Source organism: Triplophysa rosa, linkage group LG4 (assembly GCF_024868665.1).
Source record: "Triplophysa rosa linkage group LG4, Trosa_1v2, whole genome shotgun sequence".
Taxonomy (NCBI): Eukaryota; Metazoa; Chordata; class Actinopteri; order Cypriniformes; family Nemacheilidae; genus Triplophysa; species Triplophysa rosa.
In genome coordinates, this window is record NC_079893.1 from 18,762,889 (window position 1) to 18,786,999 (window position 24,111).

Here is a 24,111-nt window from a genome sequence, read left to right on the forward strand (position 1 = left end):
GTCAAAGGTCCTGTGACTCCCCTTCGTGGAAATGTAGCAAGTTGTTTAATAAAAAGACTCCTCCTGGGTTTGACAAACTTCTGTTGTATGGACTCGGACAACCTTCAAAGGGGTCATGACCCCAATGTAGTGGCCGGCCGAGTGTGGGGCTGTGAGTGGATGTCTTGCTGTGTTTGTGTGTTTTTGCACAGCTAGACTCTGGTTGACAGAATTTATGAAAATGTTAGCTGAATCTGAGCAAACACATTTAAAGATGACTTCAAAACTGGTTGATAGAAGGGTAAATATGGGGGAAGTCATGTTTATTCGTGAAATGTAGTTATTTTTTCACAAAACACATCCATTCAAAATAGCTTTACAGAAATATGTCTCGATTGCACTTAATTTAAAAGCATCTGCATTTCAGCTGTAGCATGAAAAGGACAGTAAAAAAATTGATTTCTTTCTAATGCCCGTTTCATACATACTCTGTGTCCAGTGCGTATGCGGTGCGTGGAGCAACACGTATACAGTACAGATCCGTCATGCGCCATTGTGCTTCCACACATACTACGTTTGTAGCGCTAGCGGTCCGCGTCTTCTGTGTGATTCAGTTAGGGCTGTAGTCAAGTCCACCATTGTCTAGTCCAAGACAAGTCCAAGACCAGGACTAGTCGAGACCGAGTCAAGTCCGAGTCCAAAGAGGTTCGAGTCCAAGTCAAGTCCAAGTCCAGAGAGGTTCGAGTCCAAGTCAAGACCGAGTCCAATTGTGACAGTCAAGACAGAGACAGAAAAAAATCATGACTACAAGACCACATACTTAACTATTGATCATTTATGTGATGCAAGAGACAGCATATCTTCTATTCTAAGATAATCATTTTCATTATTGTTTGTAATGATCGAAAAGCAGATAAATTAAGGTCTTTTTATTTTTACTATATAGGTATAGCACTAAAGTCACAAAGCCGAAGTGTAACTGTTTATTACTTTTTTAAGGAACTTTTTTATCAGCCCTCCGAACTAGGGATGTAACGATTCACCGTGAGCCGGTTGAAAATCGGTTATGAGTGATGATTCAAATCGGTTGAGGTGTGAACTGAATCGCAATACATTTTTTGAACAGCAGGGACATGCTGATATTTCTTAAATGCAAAAAAATCCAAGAAAAGCTCAGACAGTATTAGTTTGTTTATATTAAAGAGACTTTTTCTATTATTAATTTGTTATAAAATTGCAGTTTAGTTTTGTTATTTGAAATAAAACATTATTTTATTATACAAAGAAACGTGAAGCATTTAAGAAATAATGCAAGGGAAGTTGTTCATTTCTAATTTGTTTCAACTCATTTTGTAAAAATAAATCGTGAGTAAATCGTGAATAAATCGCATCGTGAGATCAGAATCGTGACTCGCATCGCATTGTGAGCTGAGTGAATCGTTACATCCCTACTCCTAACAGCAAGGTTGTATAGCAATGAACACTTTTGTGCGTGCGTGTGCGCGCCTGCCCGTGCGCGTGCGTGTTCGATAGAGGATACGCTAGAAAGAGCAGAGGCTCCACGGCTATAAGCACGTTTATAAGCACGTCGGTGCCCATCCTTAAATAACATGTACATCACAATGACAATAAAAATACGATCAATCTTATCTTTAAGCCCTACTTTCCAAACTGTCTAAAATACTCAAATGCAATGCTAACTCTGAAACATGGCATTAACTTACCTCTCTTTGTGATGCCTTTGCAGGTGTCTTACGAAATTGGATGTTGTCCCACATGTTTCGGGGAAAATTCTGTTACAAAAAGTTTTCTTTTAAGCGCACTGTCGATACATTTATTATGGTTTGTAAAACCAATCTGTATTATGCCGCTGCTCGCTGACATCGTGCCTGATGAATGATTGATGCTGGTTCGCGCCGCGGATGAATCATTCATTCGAACCGGTTCTTTCTTTTTAGTGAATCGTTCCCGTTTAATATTATCCACAAATTAATTCAGTTATTCACTTTTTGGCGTGCATGACAGTCCCGCGGACTTGAACCAATATACCGGAGTTATTTAATTACAACAACAGCACACACTGAACTGAACTGCTGTGTGAAAAGAGAACTTATGAGCACGCGCAGCTCTCTTTCTAGAGTCGAGAGTCGGCAACAGTTTTCGGATCATTTGTTTTCGGATCACAAGAATATTGCTCTATCATTGTTTTGTTTTGAAGGAGAAAATAAAACATATATCGCTGGACTCGGACGAGACCGACTAGAACATTTGTGAGACCAATGACCAAGTCCGAGACAAGTCCGAGTTCAAATACCAACGAGTCCAAGACAAGTCCGAGACCATAAAAAAACGTCTCGAGTCCGAGACCGGAGTCGAGTACTACAGCACTAGATTCAGTCAACAATGTGTATTTCCGATATACAGTATGATTGATCGAATTGTAAGTTTATAAAAAGGGTATTTTCATCATTGTGATTCTCTGTTTTATGTTTAGTGCGAGTGGTTGATAGATATATATGGTAACACTTTAGTATAGGGACCAATTCACACTATTAACTAGTTGCTTATTAGATGCCTATTTTTAGCATATTGGCTGTTTATTGGTACTTATAAAGCACATATTCACATGACCATATTCTACTTCCTAATCCTACCTAATACCTAAACCTAACAACTACCTTACTAATTATTAATAAGCAACAAATTAGTAGTTTACTGAGGCAAAAGTCATAGTTAATGGTTTATTAATACCAAGAATTGGACCTTAAAATAAAGTGTGACCATATATATATAAAACAGCATCCACCGTAAACTTCCATGGTGTATCCAGATTAAAAAACATGACTTTGAATTAAGTGTAGGACAAGACAGAAATACAATTATAAACTTTTTCAGGACAAAACACAATAGCTGAAAAGAAAGTACTATTTAAATTATATTTTATCTGTAGTTTTGATGTTAGGATGGTACTTCAAAACACTTGATGCTTGTGAAGTTATATTAGCCTAGCCTATTAAAAGAGTTTCAAAATAACTTACCATCCATTCCAGTGGCCGATGAAACTGCCTCCCATGCCTTTTCTTTAGCATTCATGTCTTTATAAAAACAGTCCTGGNTAAAAAAACGTCTCGAGTCCGAGACCGGAGTCGAGTACTACAGCACTAGATTCAGTCAACAATGTGTATTTCCGATATACAGTATGATTGATCGAAATGTAAGTTTATAAAAAGGGTATTTTCATCATTGTGATTCTCTGTTTTATGTTTAGTGCGAGTGGTTGATAGATATATATGGTAACACTTTAGTATAGGGACCAATTCACACTATTAACTAGTTGCTTATTAGATGCCTATTTTTAGCATATTGGCTGTTTATTGGTACTTATAAAGCACATATTCACATGACCATATTCTACTTCCTAATCCTACCTAATACCTAAACCTAACAACTACCTTACTAATTATTAATAAGCAACAAATTAGTAGTTTACTGAGGCAAAAGTCATAGTTAATGGTTTATTAATACCAAGAATTGGACCTTAAAATAAAGTGTGACCATATATATATAAAACAGCATCCACCGTAAACTTCCATGGTGTATCCAGATTAAAAAACATGACTTTGAATTAAGTGTAGGACAAGACAGAAATACAATTATAAACTTTTTCAGGACAAAACACAATAGCTGAAAAGAAAGTACTATTTAAATTATATTTTATCTGTAGTTTTGATGTTAGGATGGTACTTCAAAACACTTGATGCTTGTGAAGTTATATTAGCCTAGCCTATTAAAAGAGTTTCAAAATAACTTACCATCCATTCCAGTGGCCGATGAAACTGCCTCCCATGCCTTTTCTTTAGCATTCATGTCTTTATAAAAACAGTCCTGGGGTTCATAAATCACTTTGTATTTCTCTACCTCAATAATTAGCTTCGTGTTATCCATCGCGCTGCCGTCTTGTACTTTCTGGACCACCTACTTGTCACTATCTGCATAGAAGCACCTTCCTCACGCAATATAAACACTGTTGAATATTTGTAACACACAACATTTTAATCGGCTTTTATTGCTTAATTAAACAAATAACATAATTAAAAAAGGTAGTAAACTTCATTTATATGCATTTATGGTGAAATTACTGCATTTCTGTGTCAATTTGTGTTCATTTTGAGAATGTTACATGTGCTATCACTTTAAAACGGTCCGTGCTGTAAAATAGACTCGATGCGGAAATTATTGCTGCACTGCTGCAGACACACCGCTCCTGGAACACACTGCCGGACCGCAACCACGTGCAGTGTGAAGGCTCTGATCTGCTAACATGGGTGCGGAAAAAAATACGCACTGCAAAAGGAGTATGTGTGAAACAGGGGTAACTGTGTGTAATGTTTGTTGTTGTGTGTGTCATCTAACACTTTTCTCATAGGAAAATAGAAAGTAGGGATGCACCGAATTGTTTTTTGAAAGTAGGGATGCACCGAAACAAAAATTCTTGGCCGAAGCCGAACATGATGTGAAACACTTGGCCGAAGGCCGAATAATACCGAACACCGAACATGTTTTTTTGCATTTCTTCTATTTATTAAGCTATTTTTTTCACTATTGCACCACAAACTGAATAGTCAAAATGTGCTTTTTATAATTTGTCTTGCTTTTCAATAAAATACAATACAACTTAATATAAAATTGAGCAAAACAAAGTAAATTCAAACAAAAAATTGAGCCCTCTCCCTTCATGAATAGCCTATATTAATTAGGCCTATAACTGACTGCTAAAAGAATGTTATGTAAGTTACTCTGTACCCCTACAACAAAACAGTTCATTAAAAACGTTCAACATTAGGCCTATAAGATCAAAATATGAATAAACTAAAACTGTTGGATTATTATAGGCTACATTGCAAAATGATTTGAGAAAGAAAAAAAAAACATCCAATGCAAGCAATTCTGACTGATGCTGACTGACAACCATATCAGTTCATGTCTCTCCTCCAAACTCCGCCCACAAAAGCTGACTGTTCTCTCAGAAGGTGCACAGAACATACTTTGACAAGTTGTTTTGTACAGGGAACTGTGTGCACGCGACCACTGTATGATGTCAAAGGATGTCGCGAGCAGCGGGGCTACTGTCAGACAGCCCGCTTCCGTCTGAAGTAAAGTTACCGACCGGTAAAGACGCTTTCATTCGTAAATTTACTTCCGTGCGGCAAGTCCCATGCTGTGTCTTTCTCTGACACTTTAAAATGCTCCACACACGCACACGCACGCACGCACGCACGCACACGCACTGCCAAAATGTTTGCGTTAGTAATAAAGCGCACTCGTCTCTCTCTCTCTGCGCTGGTTGCTGCTTGATCGTATCACGAGTCATGTTCGGTAAAATTTATTTGTCCATTTCACATATTCGGCCTAACACCGAACTTGCGTTTTTTTTGCTATTTTCGGCCGAACATTTTCGGTGGCCGAACATTCGGTGCATCCCTAATTGAAAGAACCACTGTCAACCAATGTTCAAATGTCTTGAACAATAAACAAAATTGATAACTAGTAAGGAAAAGCAGTAAATCTTTTTTCGGAAAAAGCAAAATGTACTCACTAAAAACAGTTGGGTTAAAAATAACCCAACATATAACCCATAGATGGGTTACTAGCACCGACCCCTTGTTGGATTATTTTAACCCAAGTTTTACCCAATCAGTTGGGTTATGAAATAACTAATTTGTTGGGTTATTTTTGCCAACATGTTTTTTATTGTTTTCTTATTATTGTTATATTTGTTGTTTATTATTTTTGGCCTCCTATTTATTATTACTTGATTGCAGTGTAAACAAATAATGCACAACATAGAAATACCTTTATAAATCTTTATTTCCAATACAATAAGATTGGTTGCAGTTGTTTTATTAATGTATTTCCTTTGATCATAATGTTACTTACTAGCAGTTAAGTATCAATTTACAAGAATCAAATAAATAAACAGAACAGAGGCTAGTCTAGCTTATACAATTATAAAAAGTTACAGTACCACCAGGCTTGGCATACTCCAAAATGTAAATATACAACACATCTCAACTGCTTGTAAAAGACGGTCTTCCTCCAGCATCATTCTTCCCGTAATAACGAAGATTTAAGAGGAACCGGTTTTATCCCCAAGCTGCACATGAAAGTCTTCCATTGCTCCTGATGAATGATGTTTGTTCCAACCTTAAACAGATATTCTCTTTTGTAAATATACACACATGCACATTATTATTTTTATTATTACAATAATTATTTATGATTAAAACGGTATTGTCAAAAATGATGTACAGTCGTGTGGAAAAAAGTACAAGCACATGTTGATACCACAAATTCGGAGGTCTTTACATCTTAGCCTGATGACCTGTAGGGGTCACACTTTTCCTATTGACTTTAATTGTAAAAATGAGTACACATTTTCATTTCATGTGTCATATGATAGATTATATTAATTTATTGTTATGTACACGTTTCATTACGTATTTGTTTAAATATAAAAAATGAAACATTGTTGGTCCTTTTTCACACGACTGTATTAACGGGAAGTTTCAGACATTAATCTCTTACCTGCAAATTTGTCAGTTAAGGCTTCAGGCTCCCACTTCTGAAGATTTCCTTCGCATATAATCTCTAAAAGATAGATAAATATATTGCAAGCTTGTCAATGAAGGCCAATGCTGCAAGTCTAGAAAACGAAAATGCCACTGAGGCAAGCCCCCTCGTGTTTTGTGGTCAATGAACGCCAAAATAATGTATTTTCTGCTATTTGCTTTAAACGTATGATAACGAAAACAAATGTAACGAAATAAAATGAACACACTCGTCATTTGAATTCCACACACAGCACCTGCGCCTTTGACTGAGTGGCGCTGCAGCGGTTGGAGTCCTGGCGCTTCCGCTGGGTCCTAAATCCCGAAAGTGCCGCCAAATATCTAAAATATGATTTCCACAAACGTTTATGATTTACCTAAAAGTTTCTTACAAAGAAAAACAAAGCGAGGGGGCGTCCCAAACAATTATTTTAATCTACGTTTGAAATAGGATGGTTATAAAAAGCAAGTGTTGGCTTCGACAGTCATGCAGATTATAAAAACAAAACGTTTGTTTTGCTATGAAAAAAACACGGCATTCAAACATGTGTATATATGCACACACATGCACGCACTTTTTATTTAATTAAAGTATTATTAATATTAACTTAGCTCTCGTCTGTCAGCAGTGGCGCCGGTCGACCGTTGAAATTTAAAATAACCGCTCACGCACCTTATTTTAACCCAGCTGGCTGGGTTGTTACAGAAATGACCCAATTAACGTCAACCCGCTGGGTTGTTTTATTTAACTCAACTGTTGATTAAAAATTACTACATTGCTAGTTAAAACAAACCCGAAATGTTTGAAAATATGAATAATAATTTAAATATTACAGAGAATTACTAGAGGCAACAGTAAAAATCAAAAGGTGAAGATTTATTAATAAGGAAGAACATTGAAATGCATGGAATTGTCAGGGTTCTGGTAGACGGAGAGCACACCACGGAGGTAGATAAGAAAAAGGAGTTTATTTCAAAAACTGGAATATCCAAAAACAGGTAAGTATTTCAAAAACGGGAATATCCAAAAACAGGTAAGTATTTCAAAAACTGGAATATCCAAAAACAGGTAAGTATTTCAAAAAACAGGAATATCCAAAAACAGGTAAGTATTTCAAAAACAGGAATATCCAAAAACAGGTAAGTATTTCAAAAACAGGAATATCCAAAAACAGGTAAGTATTCCAAAAACAGGTAAGTATTTCAAAAACAGGTAAGTATTCTTATCGGGGTAAAGAATTGCAGTGAAGACAACAAGACTGAACATGGAAGAACAAAAAGGTGCAAACTTAAATAGAATCCTGATGATGTGATGCAGGTGTGGACTAATCAAAAATGGTGGATGTGCGGTGCATGCTGGGAAACTGAGTTCAGAACTCCGGGGAGAGGGAATGGGTGAAGCGAGCTGGCGGTGACGACATGGGGGGCGTGGCCGGTGGTGCTGAAACCGTTACAGGAATTCATAAAAAGCATGCTATTTTTAATGCTCAATGAACAATAAAACAGCATTTCATTACAATTTCTGTTTATAAATATTTAAAAAACATCAATAAATTACATTAGCTTTGATTTTAACATATACATTAAATAAAGTTATCAAAGTGGCACAGTAAAATGCTTTATGTATACCAAGGAGTGCATTTTGCTATAGTACATGTTTGCCAACAACAACTATTGGTGAGTTCCAAACGGGATATATTGCCCTTTGAAGGGGACACCCCACAAAATGTCACTCCAAATAAAGAGAAAATGACATTGTTTTTATTGATCTTTTTGCCAAGTCAATTTTAGACACATTAGTAGATACAATTGTGTTGTTCCTTCCAGAGTTTACACATCAAGAGCTTTACTCTTCAAAGGGAGTAGGGCATAGGGATGATCACTTCAGTATGGAACACAGGGAAAGGCTTGATGGCACTGACTGTCATCCCCAAGACCAAGGACAAAAGCGAAGGGTTTTGCAAGCTCAGCTTTCTTAAAGTATTTAACCATGTTGATCCCAACCTGTTAAAAAAAAAAGAATGTTAATAACATACAACTCACTATACAAGCAGCATTATATACAAAATCAATCCTTATTATTTTATATAGCATGCAGTTGACTCGAATTCTACATTAATTTGCATAATTAGTCTATATAATACATACAGTATATCCTTTGTTGAAACCTCTTCGTCTTCACAACATGCGCGGCCCATGGGTGCTTAGCAACGGCAGGCACAAGGAGAGCGTAAGCGTCTGGGTGCTTTGGAAAAATATAATGGATTAGCTGGATAGATACTATTGGTGCCAGCATGACAGTTGCTGACAGTGTAAACGTGTGTTTTTTTACACTATACGCTCGTGTATCGACTATCAACCTTAAACTAATATAAAGATACATAGCGAACTAAATGACTCGCATAAGTCACAAATTTCAGAGGAAATGTTGACCAAAAGAGATGTTTTAATTATTCAATAAGCTGTATAACAATGTGGGCATACAGACTAGCAAACCAAAGTAACACAGCTAGATGCTACTTTTCAAAACTTTTCATGTCATCTGAACCGCCCAATTTAGCATACTGTACATACTTTTGCATTTTCTGGGGTACAGCTATAGTTTTATAAATCAAAAGCTCTAAAACATACCTTTTTTCTGTGAATATACAGCTGTCCTCACTGAAAGACGCTTGTTCCTGTCTGAGGTGATTTAAAATGCCCGGTCCGCGAAGGTAGAGGTTGTCTGAGGCGTGAAGGAGGGGGAGGGGTTTACTCTCTGAACTGTCACTCGATTGGACCCAACCGGTAGCCCAGCGTTGGGTTACTCAAAAAAACTACCCAACACTGAGAAAATAACCCAACAAAATGACCCAACAGGTTCAACCCAGCGGTTGGGTTAAAAAAAACAACCCAACATTTTTGTAGTGTAGTCTTTGTTTGAATTTTTTGTTGTTGTTTTTTACAGTTTGGGATTGGGTTTTGTGCGGAGTCGAAAATGAGTTTGTAATCATGCACACATGAGAGATAATGCATGTGTTGTGTAAATAAACTTGCACTCAGATCACATGAGGAAATAACAGGAGCAGCTTCCAGGGAGAGTTTATGAGGAAACTCAAACCTTACACTGGGGTCCCAATGGACCACTGTCTTGGTTAGCTCCAAAGTACATATACCTTCTTTCTACCTGAAGTACATTTTTGAAGAAAAGTAGATTTTGTTTTATTTGGAACATCACGGAAGTTAGAATACATTAGATATCTTCCAAAATTCTGCACTTTCAGAGAATAGCAAAACATCCCCATAGTTTTCTTTCTCTTTTTCCCTCTTCTTGTGGAATGTTGGCGATACCTGTGCTGTTATGTAAAAGTTTCAGTTTCATAATTCTCCTTTTTCTCCAGTCACCAGCCACTGCTAACAGAAACACAAGACACTAATATGTCTCTCCTGTTCTCTCTCTGTCTCTATTTTCCATCACCCAGGAGAAAGATTTTCTAACCATCAGTTGAGTCCTCTTATGGTTTGCTCTGTCCTTATGGTTTCTACACTCAATGCTGTCACTCCTACTCAAGTCATTAAGTGGAACCACCTGAATACACTGCTTTCTAAAGGCCAAAACTGGAGGTCTTTAACTAAGAAGGACCAAAGTGTTCTCTAACTGAAGTTCTCGAGCTCTGCTTTCATGCTTTCAATGGCAACAGCCTAAGTCCAGGTTTAAATTACTAGAACTGATTCAGGAGCCAACATGAGGTATGGCTATGTTGTAATGTTTAGAAACTATCTTATGAGGTCTCTTAGGAGACTTTCAGACCCAGGTATGATCAAGTATGTTAATGTAGGTATATCGGGAGGGACTCATTTACAGTATGCGTTTTATAGATGCTTTCATTCAAAGCCACTTATTTCATTGAAGGTAAACATTTTTAACAAATACAAAGCTTTGCACTTTTAATGTAATGTAATGTTTTAGTTGAGCTACAGGAGCACTCAGCTGAAAGCCTGCAAGGAAGGAGTAATAGTTTACACAGCATGTGCTGAAGAATCACACACACAGACGAAAAGAAGCCAAAGTACATAGTCAGAATGCAAAATGTTCTCACTGCCCAGTACAGATTTAACTTAAGAAAATGTACTGACCAGAAAAAAATTCACAATGGCTTTGAAATTGTATTGTAACTCTCGGATGTATATGACAATGTGTTTGATATTGGCGGAATAGATCTGCTACGCTGCTGCTGCGGCTGAGCAAGTACCACGACTTGCTACTGCCAATACATCCATGACATGCTGCTGCACATGTAACATGAAATACCCCGTAAGGGTACATGATACCTTGTAGCAGATCTACTGTATACCAGTGGAGCTGGGGAAGGTGGAGGGTTTCTGAAGCTCGCTGCACTGCTTAGACAAACACTAGCCAGGTATCTGAATGTTAAGGAGCAAGGTTGGCTGCTGACAACCAATCAGCAGCGCCATGTGATAGTCATTGTGTCAGGTAAAGTTAGACTTAAAGGACTGCGCCATCTAGAGTATCATGACAGAACTTTGGATTTTGCATCATTTTCCTTATATTTTTTCTTATTGCTGTATAGTAATGGAAATATTTTGATTTTCTTGGTATTTTTTGACAAACAGCACTGGTGATTGTGTCATTTAAGAGCGAGTCTATGTGTCAAACTGCATCTGTCAAAAAAACATCCTGATTTTCATCTGGGTGGCCTAATAAAACTATTGTTCCACATCACTTTCAAAATATGTATTAATGGTTTATATCTTTGTTGTACTTTCCAAAGCTACTGTTTGTTTTCTGGCCCTTGGCGAGTGCTAATTTGGGATCTTACAATAAGCAAATGCACATTCATGCAGAACCACCCTTTTTGCATCAGAGTGATGTGCATGATTTAAGCACATTTAGCATTTTACAAACATGCAACTTTGGTGGCTGTTATCACATTGAAATGTTTAGCACATGGATGAGCTTGTTCATTCGTGTCTGTGTGTCCAGGTCGGGTCAGTTCATGAATCATTGAAGAGGTTTTTGAAGAACTAAGCTGACAGAGAAAGTGTATTACTTTATAGTGTTTCAGCAGAACTTTATTGAAGTCTGAGCTGTCAATAAGATGAAGAGTGTCTCACTGCGTCTTTAAAGATTTTTCCTGCTATGTGTCATTCTGACAGATTTACTTATCATTTTAAGATGTTTTCTCTCTCAGGTTGGTCCATGTTTAGGGCATTGGATTGCTGATCACAATTGACTTAAATCCCTAAAAACCAATGGAACATGTTAAAGAACATTAAAATGGTATTTATATTGTCGTCTTTCTTTGTCTAAGGTATCCTCCATTTTTTGACGATAATCCCTTTGGCATTTACCAGAAGATTCTAGCAGGAAAGCTGGAGTTTCCGCGGCATCTGGATTTCTATGTAAAGTAAGTTTGATGGAGAAAACACAATAAAATGACATTTGACATATTTGTGTTGTGCAAAATCCAATAAAATCAATGTCCTCTGCATGAAGTAGTGCTTTTGCAGTCATCATTTTAACATGTATGGTTTAGACCAGTGGGCTTTTATTAAGATTTTCTGGTATTAATTCTGGTATAAGATTAAAGGGATAGATCGCTTATTGATGAACAGACTTTTATACAAAATTTAAAATCAACATATTAAAGGGATAGTTCACCCAAAAATGAAAATGTTGTCATCGATTACTCACCCTCTGTGTTAAGCATATTTTATAATATGAGTAGCAAAGCCATGTTAAATAGTCAAAGCAGTGATGTCATGTGCCTGCGATGTCATGTGCCTGCGCGCACGAGGAAGTTAATGTGAGCATGCATATAAGAAATAAAGAAAAAAAATCATTTTGAGTTCCCCGACAAGAGAGAAGGTGGCGGTCTGTCTTTTCCCCATGAATATTAGCTATAGCAAGTGTTAGCTAACCACTTAGGTGACTGTGATAACGATAGACTGCTGCAGAAATGTCTAATGCTACACTCAGGTTGTTCCAAACCTGTATACATTTTTTGTTCTGCTGAACACAAAGGAAGGTATTTGGAAGTAAGTCAGTACCAAACAGATCTCATCCCCCATTTACTGCCATAATAGGGAAAATAAATACTATGGGAGTCAATAGGGGATGAGAACTGTTTGGTTACTGACTTTCTTCCAAATATATTCCTTTGTGTTCAGCAGAACAAAAACAAAATTTATACAGGTTTGGGACAACCTGAGGGTGAATAAATGATGACAAAATTTTCATTTTTGGGTGAACTATCCCTTTAATTTGTTGATTTTAAATTTTGTATAAAAGTCTGTTCATCAATAATGATTATTATAATTGCATCGCAACATCGGCATAATAAAGTATGTTAATACATGCATATAGCATTACATTGTTATCCTAAGCTATCCTTAAAATTTACATGTACATTAAAATGCAACACTGGATCCATCTCTGTCCACCAATCGGCCTGAAAAAGGTTGACAACCCCTTTTTAGACAGTTCAAAGATACACGGGCACTTAAACCATTTGCACATGCCCTCTAATGAACTTGTTTTAAGCACACTTACGGCTGCCTGTAGACAAAGACAAAGCCTCTAGATTATAGACAGACGTGTGTCTCCTTACTCAACACTACTGTTAGTCCTTTTGAACTAAAAGCCTTCAGGATTCAGCAAATAACTTGCTGTCTTGATGTTCAAACAAGCCACACTAACACTCTTAATTATACAGGACAGTATCCTCCCTTAGTTGTAACATCTAAGAAGTCATCACAGCTGCACAAACACACACAAAGTTACAATCAAAGCAACATTTCCGTATACGGCTTTTGTCCAAACTGCTCTCCAGACGCCAAAGACAGCTTTAGGAAGCTCTCAGGAACTGAAACAGTTACCTCAGGCAAAGCAAGTCCATTTAGTCATTTTGATTGGCAAGGAGGCTTGTGTCACTAGAGGTTTAACCAGCTTGATAAGATAATGCTATCCTGAAGTCAAACACAAATGATTAACATCTGCAGGAGAGCAGAGCATGTCTTCAGATGGGCATTGTGAATATTAAAGCGATATTTTACTCAAAAACAAAAGAACTTTAATCGTATAGTCACCCAAAACGTATGACTTTCTTCTGCAGAGCACAAAAAGAAGAACCATTGATAACCAAAACCACATTGGCCCCCACTGAGTTTCATTGTATGGCATTTCTTAAAATATCTTCTGTGTTCACAGGAGAAGTCATATAGAGGTTTTGAATGAGGGTGAATTAATGAGGACAGAATTTTTATTTTGGGGTAAATCTCTTTGAAGATTTTACCACTGTTAATGTAACAAGATCACTACCACAGCAGTGGACATGCTAATAACAATCATGTTTTCAGCTTAACATTCACGGATCTGTAAAACAAGTAAAAACTGTATGTAATATTTCCTCATCTATTGTCTGTCTGACCAATAATATTACATTTCAATAACATTTTTGTTGAGCATACGTAACGTCATACAAAGTGTGCAATTTTCTGTAGTCCAGGCCATTAGTTGTCAATGTCACACTGTAAAGAAACACTCTGCGGATATAAGCATAACCAGTTTTAAGCCAAAAGCACTTTTTAATATCCTTTGTCTGCGTATATGCGCGTTTAGAGTCTGGCAAATGTAAATGTATTCTCGGCTGATCGTAGTGATACAGTAAATAAGTTTATTTCGTAGCAAAAACACATCATCCTGGAGGCCAGCATTAGTGTTTTGGGAATACTTGCTCAGGCCCACAGACTGAAAACCTATTACGCATGTCCATGACTGCAGCGTTTTCACAGTTTACATGTGGCGGGGTATTTAGAAGAAATTATCATAAGATGTTTTACCTTCTTGTTTCATCTGACAAACGCACCTGGCCTGAAGTTAACTTCCAGTCTGTGTTTGATGATCGGCCTGGCTAGTGGCTAATATATCCATTTATATTTTATTTACTTTATATTCATATTTTATTGTATTATAAAAAAGAATTTGTTAAATTTTATTGAATGTTAATTTATTAAATAAACAATCTGTTGATGGGTCGTATAACCGTCACGTGTCACATTTAAGTTTAGCCAAGTAACCGTTTTTCTCCTGATAACCCAAAATAATACTGGCTAGACATACGTTTAACATGCTAGCTAATGGAATTTACTTTTGCTTGTTATCAGAAAAAATCTAAATGGACTCTTCTGCAGATGTGTACCGGAAGTTAAGTTTGGGCCACAAAAGCGCACATGCGCAGTAACGTTTGTTTATGTTGTTGCTTTGAAACCATCTATAAACATTTGAGTTCACTGTTGTAAGATGTCACTATAAGATAAGTCATGCAAATGTGATGATATTTGGGTCAACCAATGAATCAAAACTTACATACAGAATGCCCAGAGTAATAAAGTAGAGCCCCGATCAATGTCCTTCACAATTTTTTTAGCATAGTGATTCTAATGTTCTCTTTCTCTGTCTGGCTTTGCTAGAGATCTAATCAAGAAGTTTCTGGTGATTGACCGGGCAAAAAGGCTTGGAAATATGAAGGTAAGCATAGTGTCAATGGAATCTGTTTTATGTAGATCTAAAGAGTCTGTTTTTCTGTTTCTCGTGTATGTTTGAGCAAAGTATCTCAACAGTAATCTGCATCTGTGATCTTACCTCAGGGAACTGACAATACTTTCATCTTTTGCTCCATATGGGCTCTTGATTCTAGAGCAGTTTTGCATCCTAATAAAACCCAATGGTAGTCGAGTCCTGTGAGATGTTCACAGTTGACCACATGCTTCCAGTTATGATGAGGGGGCTGCCTATCTTTAGAGAGAGGAAGAGATGAGGATCTGGAGAGATTCCCTGAGCACTCAAGAGAGTGATTCTGACACCAGGCAGCTCTCCCACCATAGTCCAACCCCAATCAGACGAGGTGTATGAGCAGAGAGGAACTGCAGATGGAGCCTATCTGCAAAATATTTCCGTTTTACTTATTCAAGCAGTTTCAAGCCTATTTAATGCCGGTTGCTTTTCTAAATTGTCCTTTCAAGGTATAATTCAGGAATAATCGGCGCCAGATGAGGTGGCAGCGGTGCGCCAGGACCCTGTCATGCATAATGTGACGCATAACGTGATGGTGATCTCATGGGAAGTTTATGAGTGGTTGTGTCTGGGCTTCATTTTCCCATTAGCTACAGTTAATACTCACATTAGTATTTCCAGCACGTGAGGAATGAGTGCTGCTTAAACACATATATTCAAGTTAATTATTTTATAAAGCGCATTCAATCCACTTCAAATCCGTTTAACTTTGTAGTGTGAACAGTTTGATTATATATGTGGTTCCAAATTTTAGTTTTTTGGATGAACAATTCATGTACATTTTTGTGGTGCATACGTAACAAACGTCTGCAATATTCTCTTGTCCAGTACCCTCTTGTTTCGCTCACTCTTTTCTCATTGTAGTACAGTAAAGCATGCTCATAAACCGATGAATTCGTGTTTTCCCCGCTACTTCAGTGCCGCAACAAGATGTCATGACCAAAAGGCAAAGTTTCCAGTTTTCTGTCCTCCCTGTCAACGGCTGCTCTTACTTGTTGTGTGAGAAAGTCTCATGGCGTCATGCTAACACTTACATTATTACTATAGCAACACATACAAATGCGCCACATATCACCCTCACTGTCTGAAGAAATGAATCGCATTTTTTTCACTTTCAGTCAGTTTTAAAGACCAGAAAGCCAAATTTGTGTGCATTCTGTATATAGACTTAATGGCATTTTGTAAAGATGTCGCTTTTTGATGGAGGTCTCAGACTAGATGTGCTGTAAATTTCTCACTTTTCTCTCTTCTTCTTTCTTTTAATGTGCTCTATTCTCTCCCTCTACGTAAAGTGGGGGTTTAAGAGCAGCTGTGTTTGCACCGTTTCCACAGCAAGGCCGGGTCCTGTTGGCAGCACTCATTCACAAGTGCAGATATCTGTTATTCCACTTGAGTGACTCTCTTATGCTCCCATAGTGAACTGCATGGCCCAGACTGAGAGGTTTCTAAAATACTTCTGCAGGTTAGCAGGGGTGTCCTACTTTTCTTTTACACTGTAAGAAACAAAAAGACAGATACTGAAGTGATCCCAATTGTCCTTCAATTTTTACCACACCCTTCTTTTAAGACAAAGCCTTATTACATTTGCTGAGGTGTGAAGTGAAGTAATGTTCCTTAAGGTCATTTTTAAGTGTTGAAGGACATTTGGTAGCTTTTTCATAGAGCATAATTATAGGTCGTAATCCCCTAAAGCCCAGCCCCCTATTTAAGCACAGGCCTGAGAATCCTCAAGTAAAATGCTTGCAGTTTCTCTTTAATCTACGGATAAATATATATACTGTAGATAAAAGAATATGTTCATTAGTGATGCTCGGATCAGGAGTTTTGCACCCAATATTGACTATCGTGATCAGCTGGAATTAGTTGTGATCCTCCAAGCTATATATAACTGATGTGTAATAAGCTATTGACGACAGTCCTTTTTTTCAGATAAAGCAATGCCACAGATGATGCCTTGGTTATATTATTTACAGTATGTGTTACTCTTTTAGTGTAGAATCAAATAAGCACAACAAATATTTATTCTATAATGCGCAACTCAATGTCTTTAAAGGAACAGTTCACCTTCAAAATGAAAATTCTGTCATCATTTCCCCACCCTCTTGTCATTTCAAACTTGTATGACTTTATTTTTTTCTGCAGAGCATAAAAGAAGATATTTAGAAAAATGTTGGTAACAGAAAACCGTTGGTCCCCATTGACTTGCATTGGTTTTGTATCCATACAATAGACGTCAATGGGGACCAACGGTTTTTGGTTACCAACATTTTTCTAAATATTTTCTTGTGTGTTTTGCAAAAGAAAGAAAATCACAAAAGGTTTAAAATGACAACAAGGTGAGAAAACGATTATAGAATTTTCATTTTGAACTTGAACTATTCGTTTAAAAACAGGGCTTATGCAAAACACTATCCATATTGGGATACTTATTGAAACAATATCAGCCTGAACATACATGCAATGGAAGACAAAAAAAAAATAGAAACATTTCAACATGAGTCAGTTTGAGACTGAACTGGATTTTCAGCCAATATGTAGCTGATTAATCGGAGCATCCCTAATATTCAGTACTTAAAAATCCTAACTGTGCTTGGAAATTTGAGTCTGTTGCAGTTGTGTTCTCAATTTATTGTATAGTGATGCACAAAATTACCCAAAAACTATTAAAAAAAAAACTAAATGACCATCTGGAGACTCCAAAAAGGTCTTTTTGATTTTGCACGTTTTATGTTTATTCGGACCCAAATTTTGAATACATCATAGCTGTGGCTTTGCTGTTGTACAGTATCGCCCCTTGAACTCCTGTGGAGTCCTTGAGCATTTAAAATAAAATATTGGTTGTCAAGATTTTTGTGACCCTTACTTCCTAAAACATAAAGTTTTTATTGTCACACATTCGTATGCATTTGTGTGTGTGTGTGTGTTTCCAGAATGGAGCTGATGATGTCAAAAAGCACAGATGGTTTAAGTCGATAGACTGGGATTGTGTGCCCAGTAGAAAACTCAAGGTAAGATCATAAATCCTGTCATGTAGTATTTTAGAGTCCTCCCTGTTTAATGGTGGGAGTTATATATTTTGTTTTTTTGGCTCTGAGAGTCTCTTTAATGAGTCACTCTTTCCCACAACAGCCGCCCATAGTTCCAAAGGTATCTCATGAAGGCGACACGTCTAACTTTGACACCTATCCTGAGGACGAGTGGAAGAAAGACACGCCAGTACCAGCTAAAGATCTGGAAATTTTTAAAAACTTCTGAAGGGATTTTCCTTAGGGTTTTTGAAAAGACAGAAGGGTTTGTACACAAAATGATCATTTTAATCTAACCATTCAGGGGAAATTAAAGGTCAGTTTCATCATTATACGGAAATCTTTTCCTGCTTTTCCATATCCATATTTCCACATTTCTATATCTGCAGACTTGAAAGAGAGATACAAACTGTATGAGAACATCACAACCATTATTGTTATTATAATGGACAACTTCATTTTGTTGGGTCTCTTTATATTATGCAAAAATGTATTTTAAATGTCATATTAAATCAGCAATAACAAGGATCTGTTCAAGGTTCCTTTTGCTGGATCAAGACAATGTCTTTGCTTACCTAAAAGTGTGTAGTCATGATTCAGTGATGACTCATAGCTTAAAAGCTGAATCAGTGATTTTAGCCTGACTAAAAACTGATCTAGCCGTGTTGATCCCCAGTCTTGTAACCATATAAAACCTATATGTGGTATATCTGTACGTATATCGGAACATTAGAATCCAAAGAGCATTAGAACAGATGTCAGATGGATAATGCCTGGCAAAGTAGAGGGAGCACTTACCTACTCAAACTTGATCTCACAAACCTACTGGTGACTTTAATGTTTGGTCGTATCATAATACTGTACCTGTTCAAAACACATTGTCTATTGTGCTGTGCGATCTTGTTATGTATGTGTTTACTAATTGGTTAAAAGGATAGTTCACTTTTAAAATTGAAGTTCTGTCATTATTTACCTCTTGTCATTTCAAACCTCCATGACTTTCTTCTGCAGAACACAAAAGAAGATATTTTGAAAAATATTGGTAACAAGAAACCATTGGTCCCCATTGACCAACGTATCAAAGTATCTTCTTTTGTGTTTTGTAGAAGAACAAAAATAACACAGGTTTAAAATGACAATAGGATACGTAACTGATGACAGAATTTTCATTTTGAGGGTGAACTATTCCTTTAAGTGCATAAACACTTCAGGATTATTACCTAGTGCTTGTCAAAAGTTGCCTTGCAGTGGTGTAAAGGTGAATTTAGCACAATTTACATTACATTGTTTTGTAGGTTGTAACGGTACCTAAAACGTGTAAAAAAAAGGTTTGCTGAATTCAAGTCTTAATAAGAACTGACTGTTGTTTGAAATGCATTAGAATTGTAGCTACTGTGTGTGTTTAAAACTGTTCTTCCTCTTTCCTAAATGCCTTTGACTGATTTTGTCTGAAGCATAAATCTGTCATTGTAAATTGTCTGAACAAATAACACTTGTGATCATTTATTTGCTTTTTCAGCTTTGTTAGTACACTTCCATTTGAAATTGCACATGCAACTTTACACTATGGAAACCAACTAGCAGATTTCATATAAACTTCTTTACAGCGTAATGCACTGTCAGTGGTACATACAGTATGAAGAGATGTTGGATTATTTTCTGTTAATCAAATTTGTTTTTCTTTGTACAATTGAATTCTTTTTGCTGTGTTTTAATTTTTTATGTTTTTTGAGAGAATATTGTATTTTATGTTGTTTGCAAAAGCAAAGGCTGAAATGAAGTTCTATGAACTTAATGGTTGATAAAACCACAGCATAGAATTTTTATACTTATTTGTAATTATACCTTTTTTAGGTTATTGATATTTTATTTTTATTGCCTTTTAAACTTGGGACAGTGTATTCAAGATGGTACAAGTGCAATGTATCCTGAAACATGTTGTTATGAAGACAAATGCACAATCTATAACCATGAAAATAAACTGAATTTTTCATGTGGGCGAGAGTATTTGACTAATAGACACACTGGCATATCTGCTCAGCACACTCTGACCAAATGTGTAAAAGGAACCAGTATACATTTCTTTCTTCTGCAGAACACAAAAGAATAACTTTTGACAAATGTTGGTAACAGAAAACCATTGGTCCCCATTGAATTGCATTGGTTTGTGTCCATATAGAAGTCAATGGGGTCCAACGTTTTTCAAAATATCTTCTTTTTTTGTTTTGCAGAAGAAGGAAAATCACACGTTTAAAATGACAACAGGGTGAGTAAATTATGACAAAATGTTCATTTTCGAACGTGAACTCTTCCTTTAAAACCTTTTTACTGAGATGTTGAAATAACTTTAGTTTGATGGCACCACACCGTAAATTCGATTCACACTAGCCCCAGGAGCCTTTTTAACTACAGGACAGTTTTCCTGGAAACGATTAAGATTTAAAGAGTCTTACATGTTATAATTTTTATGTATATCTACAATGATTAAATAATCTGTTTTGTGGTGTACTATTTAGCCATTTTATATCTGCTGTGGGACCATTTACATTCAAGTATTAGCGTAACATATATATTTTAAAAGTTAACAAAACACATTAGCATCAGTCTTTGCGCCCCCACAAAAGTGCAGGAATGATCTTATCTACTAAGGTGTCATGAGACCATTCTCCTTTAAGGAAGTTATTTCACTAACCCCTGTGGTTAGACTTCACCTCTACAAGTGTTCAAACATAACTGTCTTTCTTCTTTCTACTCCTTGTAAAATGTGACAGTGGTTTAAATATTTCAATGACGTTGAGCTCTGTTAGAGACTAATTTTACTTAATAGTTCCCTTACGGTAGGGCTGGGCGGAATGACGGAATATTCCGTTACCGCGGAATGAATTGTCAACCGTAAGAGATTTTTCTATTCCGTGTATTCCGCGGAATGTAAATAAGTAGGCGTGGTTAACTCGGCGCTCTGCAAATCGGGCGTCATGATGAAAAAAACATGTGAATTAATTCACCGATAACAAATTGACAAATCAAACATTCTTTTGACCTTCTTTCAGTCTGTAGTTTCGTGATCTGCTCCAGTCCGGCGCTTCTCTCACCCGCAGTGCTCGTGCAGTGGTGCAGTGATCTGCGCGTGCATAGAATAAAGCTCATTCTCAGGTATTTCAGAAGACAGGTCGCTTTGTAAAGCTGTTAATAGTTTTAATAAAGTTTAACTTTAGGCGAGCCAAGGTGAAACTTGTGTTGTTACGCGCGATGATGCTCGCCACGTGAGCGCTGCCACTGGGAGACGCGTGTGGAGCTATGGTGAGTCACCAGACAGACACTCGCAGTGCGAAGACAAGCGCGAGAATAAACAAACCTAAAGACAGAGAGTCGCAACACACTAAAAGTGCGCATCTGATAAAGAGTGAAGCGCGATAAAGACCTACAGTACAAACCCCATGAACACCAGTTTATAACACCAGTCGTATACACTGCTCTCATTGTTTGTGCATATATTCAAACTTCATTGTCATACTTGTTGGCTATCTTCCTACTGTATACATATGATATAGCTAGAAGATAAATATAAATTAATAAAGCTCATTATCAGAACTTAATTTGATATCTTACATTTTCATAACTTATACATTTTAACTATGGTGAGCATTTAAATGAACTGTAATATATAAATAAAGGAAATCAATCTAATACCTAATTTTTCTAAGATATAGAATTAAAATAGTAGATTGTTACCATGAAATATATCGTTACCGTGAAATAAACTATTCATTCCGTGAAATAGATTTTTGGTCATTCCGCCCACCCCTACCTTACGGTGTTCTGGATGCCTGCAAGATAGATCTGTCCCCAGCCTGCTTGGAAATGTTATAATCTATGAGACGTAGGTGTGCGCACACCTCCGCACTTTCGCTGTGTAATATGTTCCCAATTTACATGAGCAGTCGGACACCTTAAAATGATGACTACACTGTATACTAAAAAGCATTTTTTGCTACCTTAAGTTATTAAGTACAATGAAATTGAAATGAAAATAAAAATTAAATTAAATTAAATTAAATTAACAACTTACAATTTTAAATTGTGTCAATGTCTTTACTGCCCAGTTTCACAGACAAGACTAATATGAACGTTTAAGCTGTATTGCCTTGACATATATCTTAAATAGTATGTTAACATCGAAATGAAGAGAACAATTTTCAGTTTTTCTGATTTTACTATTTATAGGTACATGTTTAAGTAAAATGATCACTTTTGTTTGATTCTCTGAACTGTGACAACATTTCTCTCAAATTCCAAAAATGAAAATATTTTTATTTGCAGAAGACTGAAACGAGACAAACTGGTCACAATGACAAATAAAGGATGTGATGATTGCTGATCTTGAATACTGAGAAGAAAACAAGTTTATATTCCAAAACAGTCTCAAGGTATGTCGTGACATTGTCACAAACTACTATTAATTTGTGTTTACTGACACGAGTTTCCTCCTTTTTTCGTGTCAGTCTGCACGATTTTTGTTCATGTCACCCAGCACGACTTTCAATCTTACCTATTTTAATACGAGAAATCTTTCATTTGCATAAATATATATCAACGCAATCTGATGGGAATTCATACTTATTTTACAAAGTGGGTCATTCGTGTGAATTCCTATTTAATCTCATTCGTATGTTTTGTTATGATTTGACTTTTCCCCTGTTACGTCTGGTTTGGGGCGGGGTTAGAGTAGCCATTTATCATTGCTTTGCCACCTCCTGAAACTTGCGTTTTTAGCTAAATTTGCATTTTTTAAATTTGCAGTGTTTTTATCGTTTGGGTTGAGGTAAGGTGTAGGTTAGCCATGTCCTAAAATATATACAACTTCCTTTGATATCAGGTTATAATTATATTAATGTACATACACACGTGGTCTGTGTATTGAAAGTCGTGCTGAGTGACACGAAAAGAAAGTTGTGCTGACTGACACGAAAAAAGAGGAAATTCGTGTCCATGAACACAAATCAATAGATTCCATATATCTATGCCAAAAATGGCCTTAGACTATGTTATATATTCATGTTTAAACAACACAATACTAATGTTCTTACCTGATCAGTTCAAAATGAATATATGATGTCATGCGTCTTTGCATTCTCTTGAGTCTTTCACATTGCTGTTGGGTGACTTTGTCATTCCTGAAGTTTGTTTCTGTTGAAATTCAACAGACCCTGAACCATGCCATAGCACAGAAATTCTTATTAAAGGCAATACTTTTTCTTGCTGCTGTATTTACTGTACCCCCAAAATACCAGTAAGGTTAAAATATATAATCAATGTTACTAAAAAGAACATTATTACATCTGCTGATCTTCATTTCCCTTACAGAAAAGACGTTTTTCACATGTGTGTTTTTGTAACACTTTTATGTGAAACCCATGGGATCACATGTGCAAAGTGGTGACATGTGAAAAACATGTGATAACATGTGGAGACATATCACCATTTTTTTCTTTTTTTTATGGCATTTGCAAAACCACCACCTACTATGTTGGAGTGTCAACCAGATAATGGTTCTGAATTATTTGCAATATTATCGTATGTGTAGTATTAACACAATATTATTTGATATCACGATTATTGCTGTTGGGTGACTTTGTCATTCCTGAAGTTTGTTTCTGTTGAAATTCAACAGACCCTGAACCATGCCATAGCACAGAAATGCTTATTAAAGGCAATACTTTTTCTTGCTGCTCTATATACTGTACCCCCAAAATACCAGTAAGGTTAAAATATATAATCAATGTTACTAAAAAGAACATTATTACATCTGCTGATCTTCATTTCCCTTACAGAAAAGACGTTTTTCACATGTGTGTTTTTGTAACACTTTTATGTGAAACCCATGGGATCACATGTGCAAAGTGGTGACATGTGAAAAACATGT

The 24,111-nt window shown here is 36.5% G+C and overlaps 1 protein-coding gene and 1 long non-coding RNA gene across 2 annotated transcripts in view; one reads left to right on the top strand and one right to left on the bottom strand.

The window, feature by feature from the left end:
* The window catches only part of prkx (protein kinase X-linked), a 100,003-nt gene extending 79,825 nt beyond the window's left edge, over window positions 1–20,178 (top strand). Inside the window, exons 5-8 of the mRNA XM_057330606.1 lie at window positions 11,900–11,995; window positions 15,060–15,117; window positions 18,093–18,170; window positions 18,292–20,178. Coding sequence (XP_057186589.1) covers window positions 11,900–11,995; window positions 15,060–15,117; window positions 18,093–18,170; window positions 18,292–18,417 — 358 coding nt within the window. The 3' untranslated portion in view covers window positions 18,418–20,178. The remainder of the gene's footprint in view (window positions 1–11,899; window positions 11,996–15,059; window positions 15,118–18,092; window positions 18,171–18,291) is intronic.
* On the bottom strand, window positions 7,522–9,420 carry LOC130552375 (uncharacterized). The gene is made up of 3 exons (XR_008962726.1): window positions 9,219–9,420; window positions 8,736–8,832; window positions 7,522–8,591 (listed from the first exon to the last, which is right to left on the bottom strand). It is a non-coding gene; the product is annotated as an uncharacterized LOC130552375 (long non-coding RNA).
* Window positions 20,179–24,111: the final 3,933 nt, after the last annotated feature.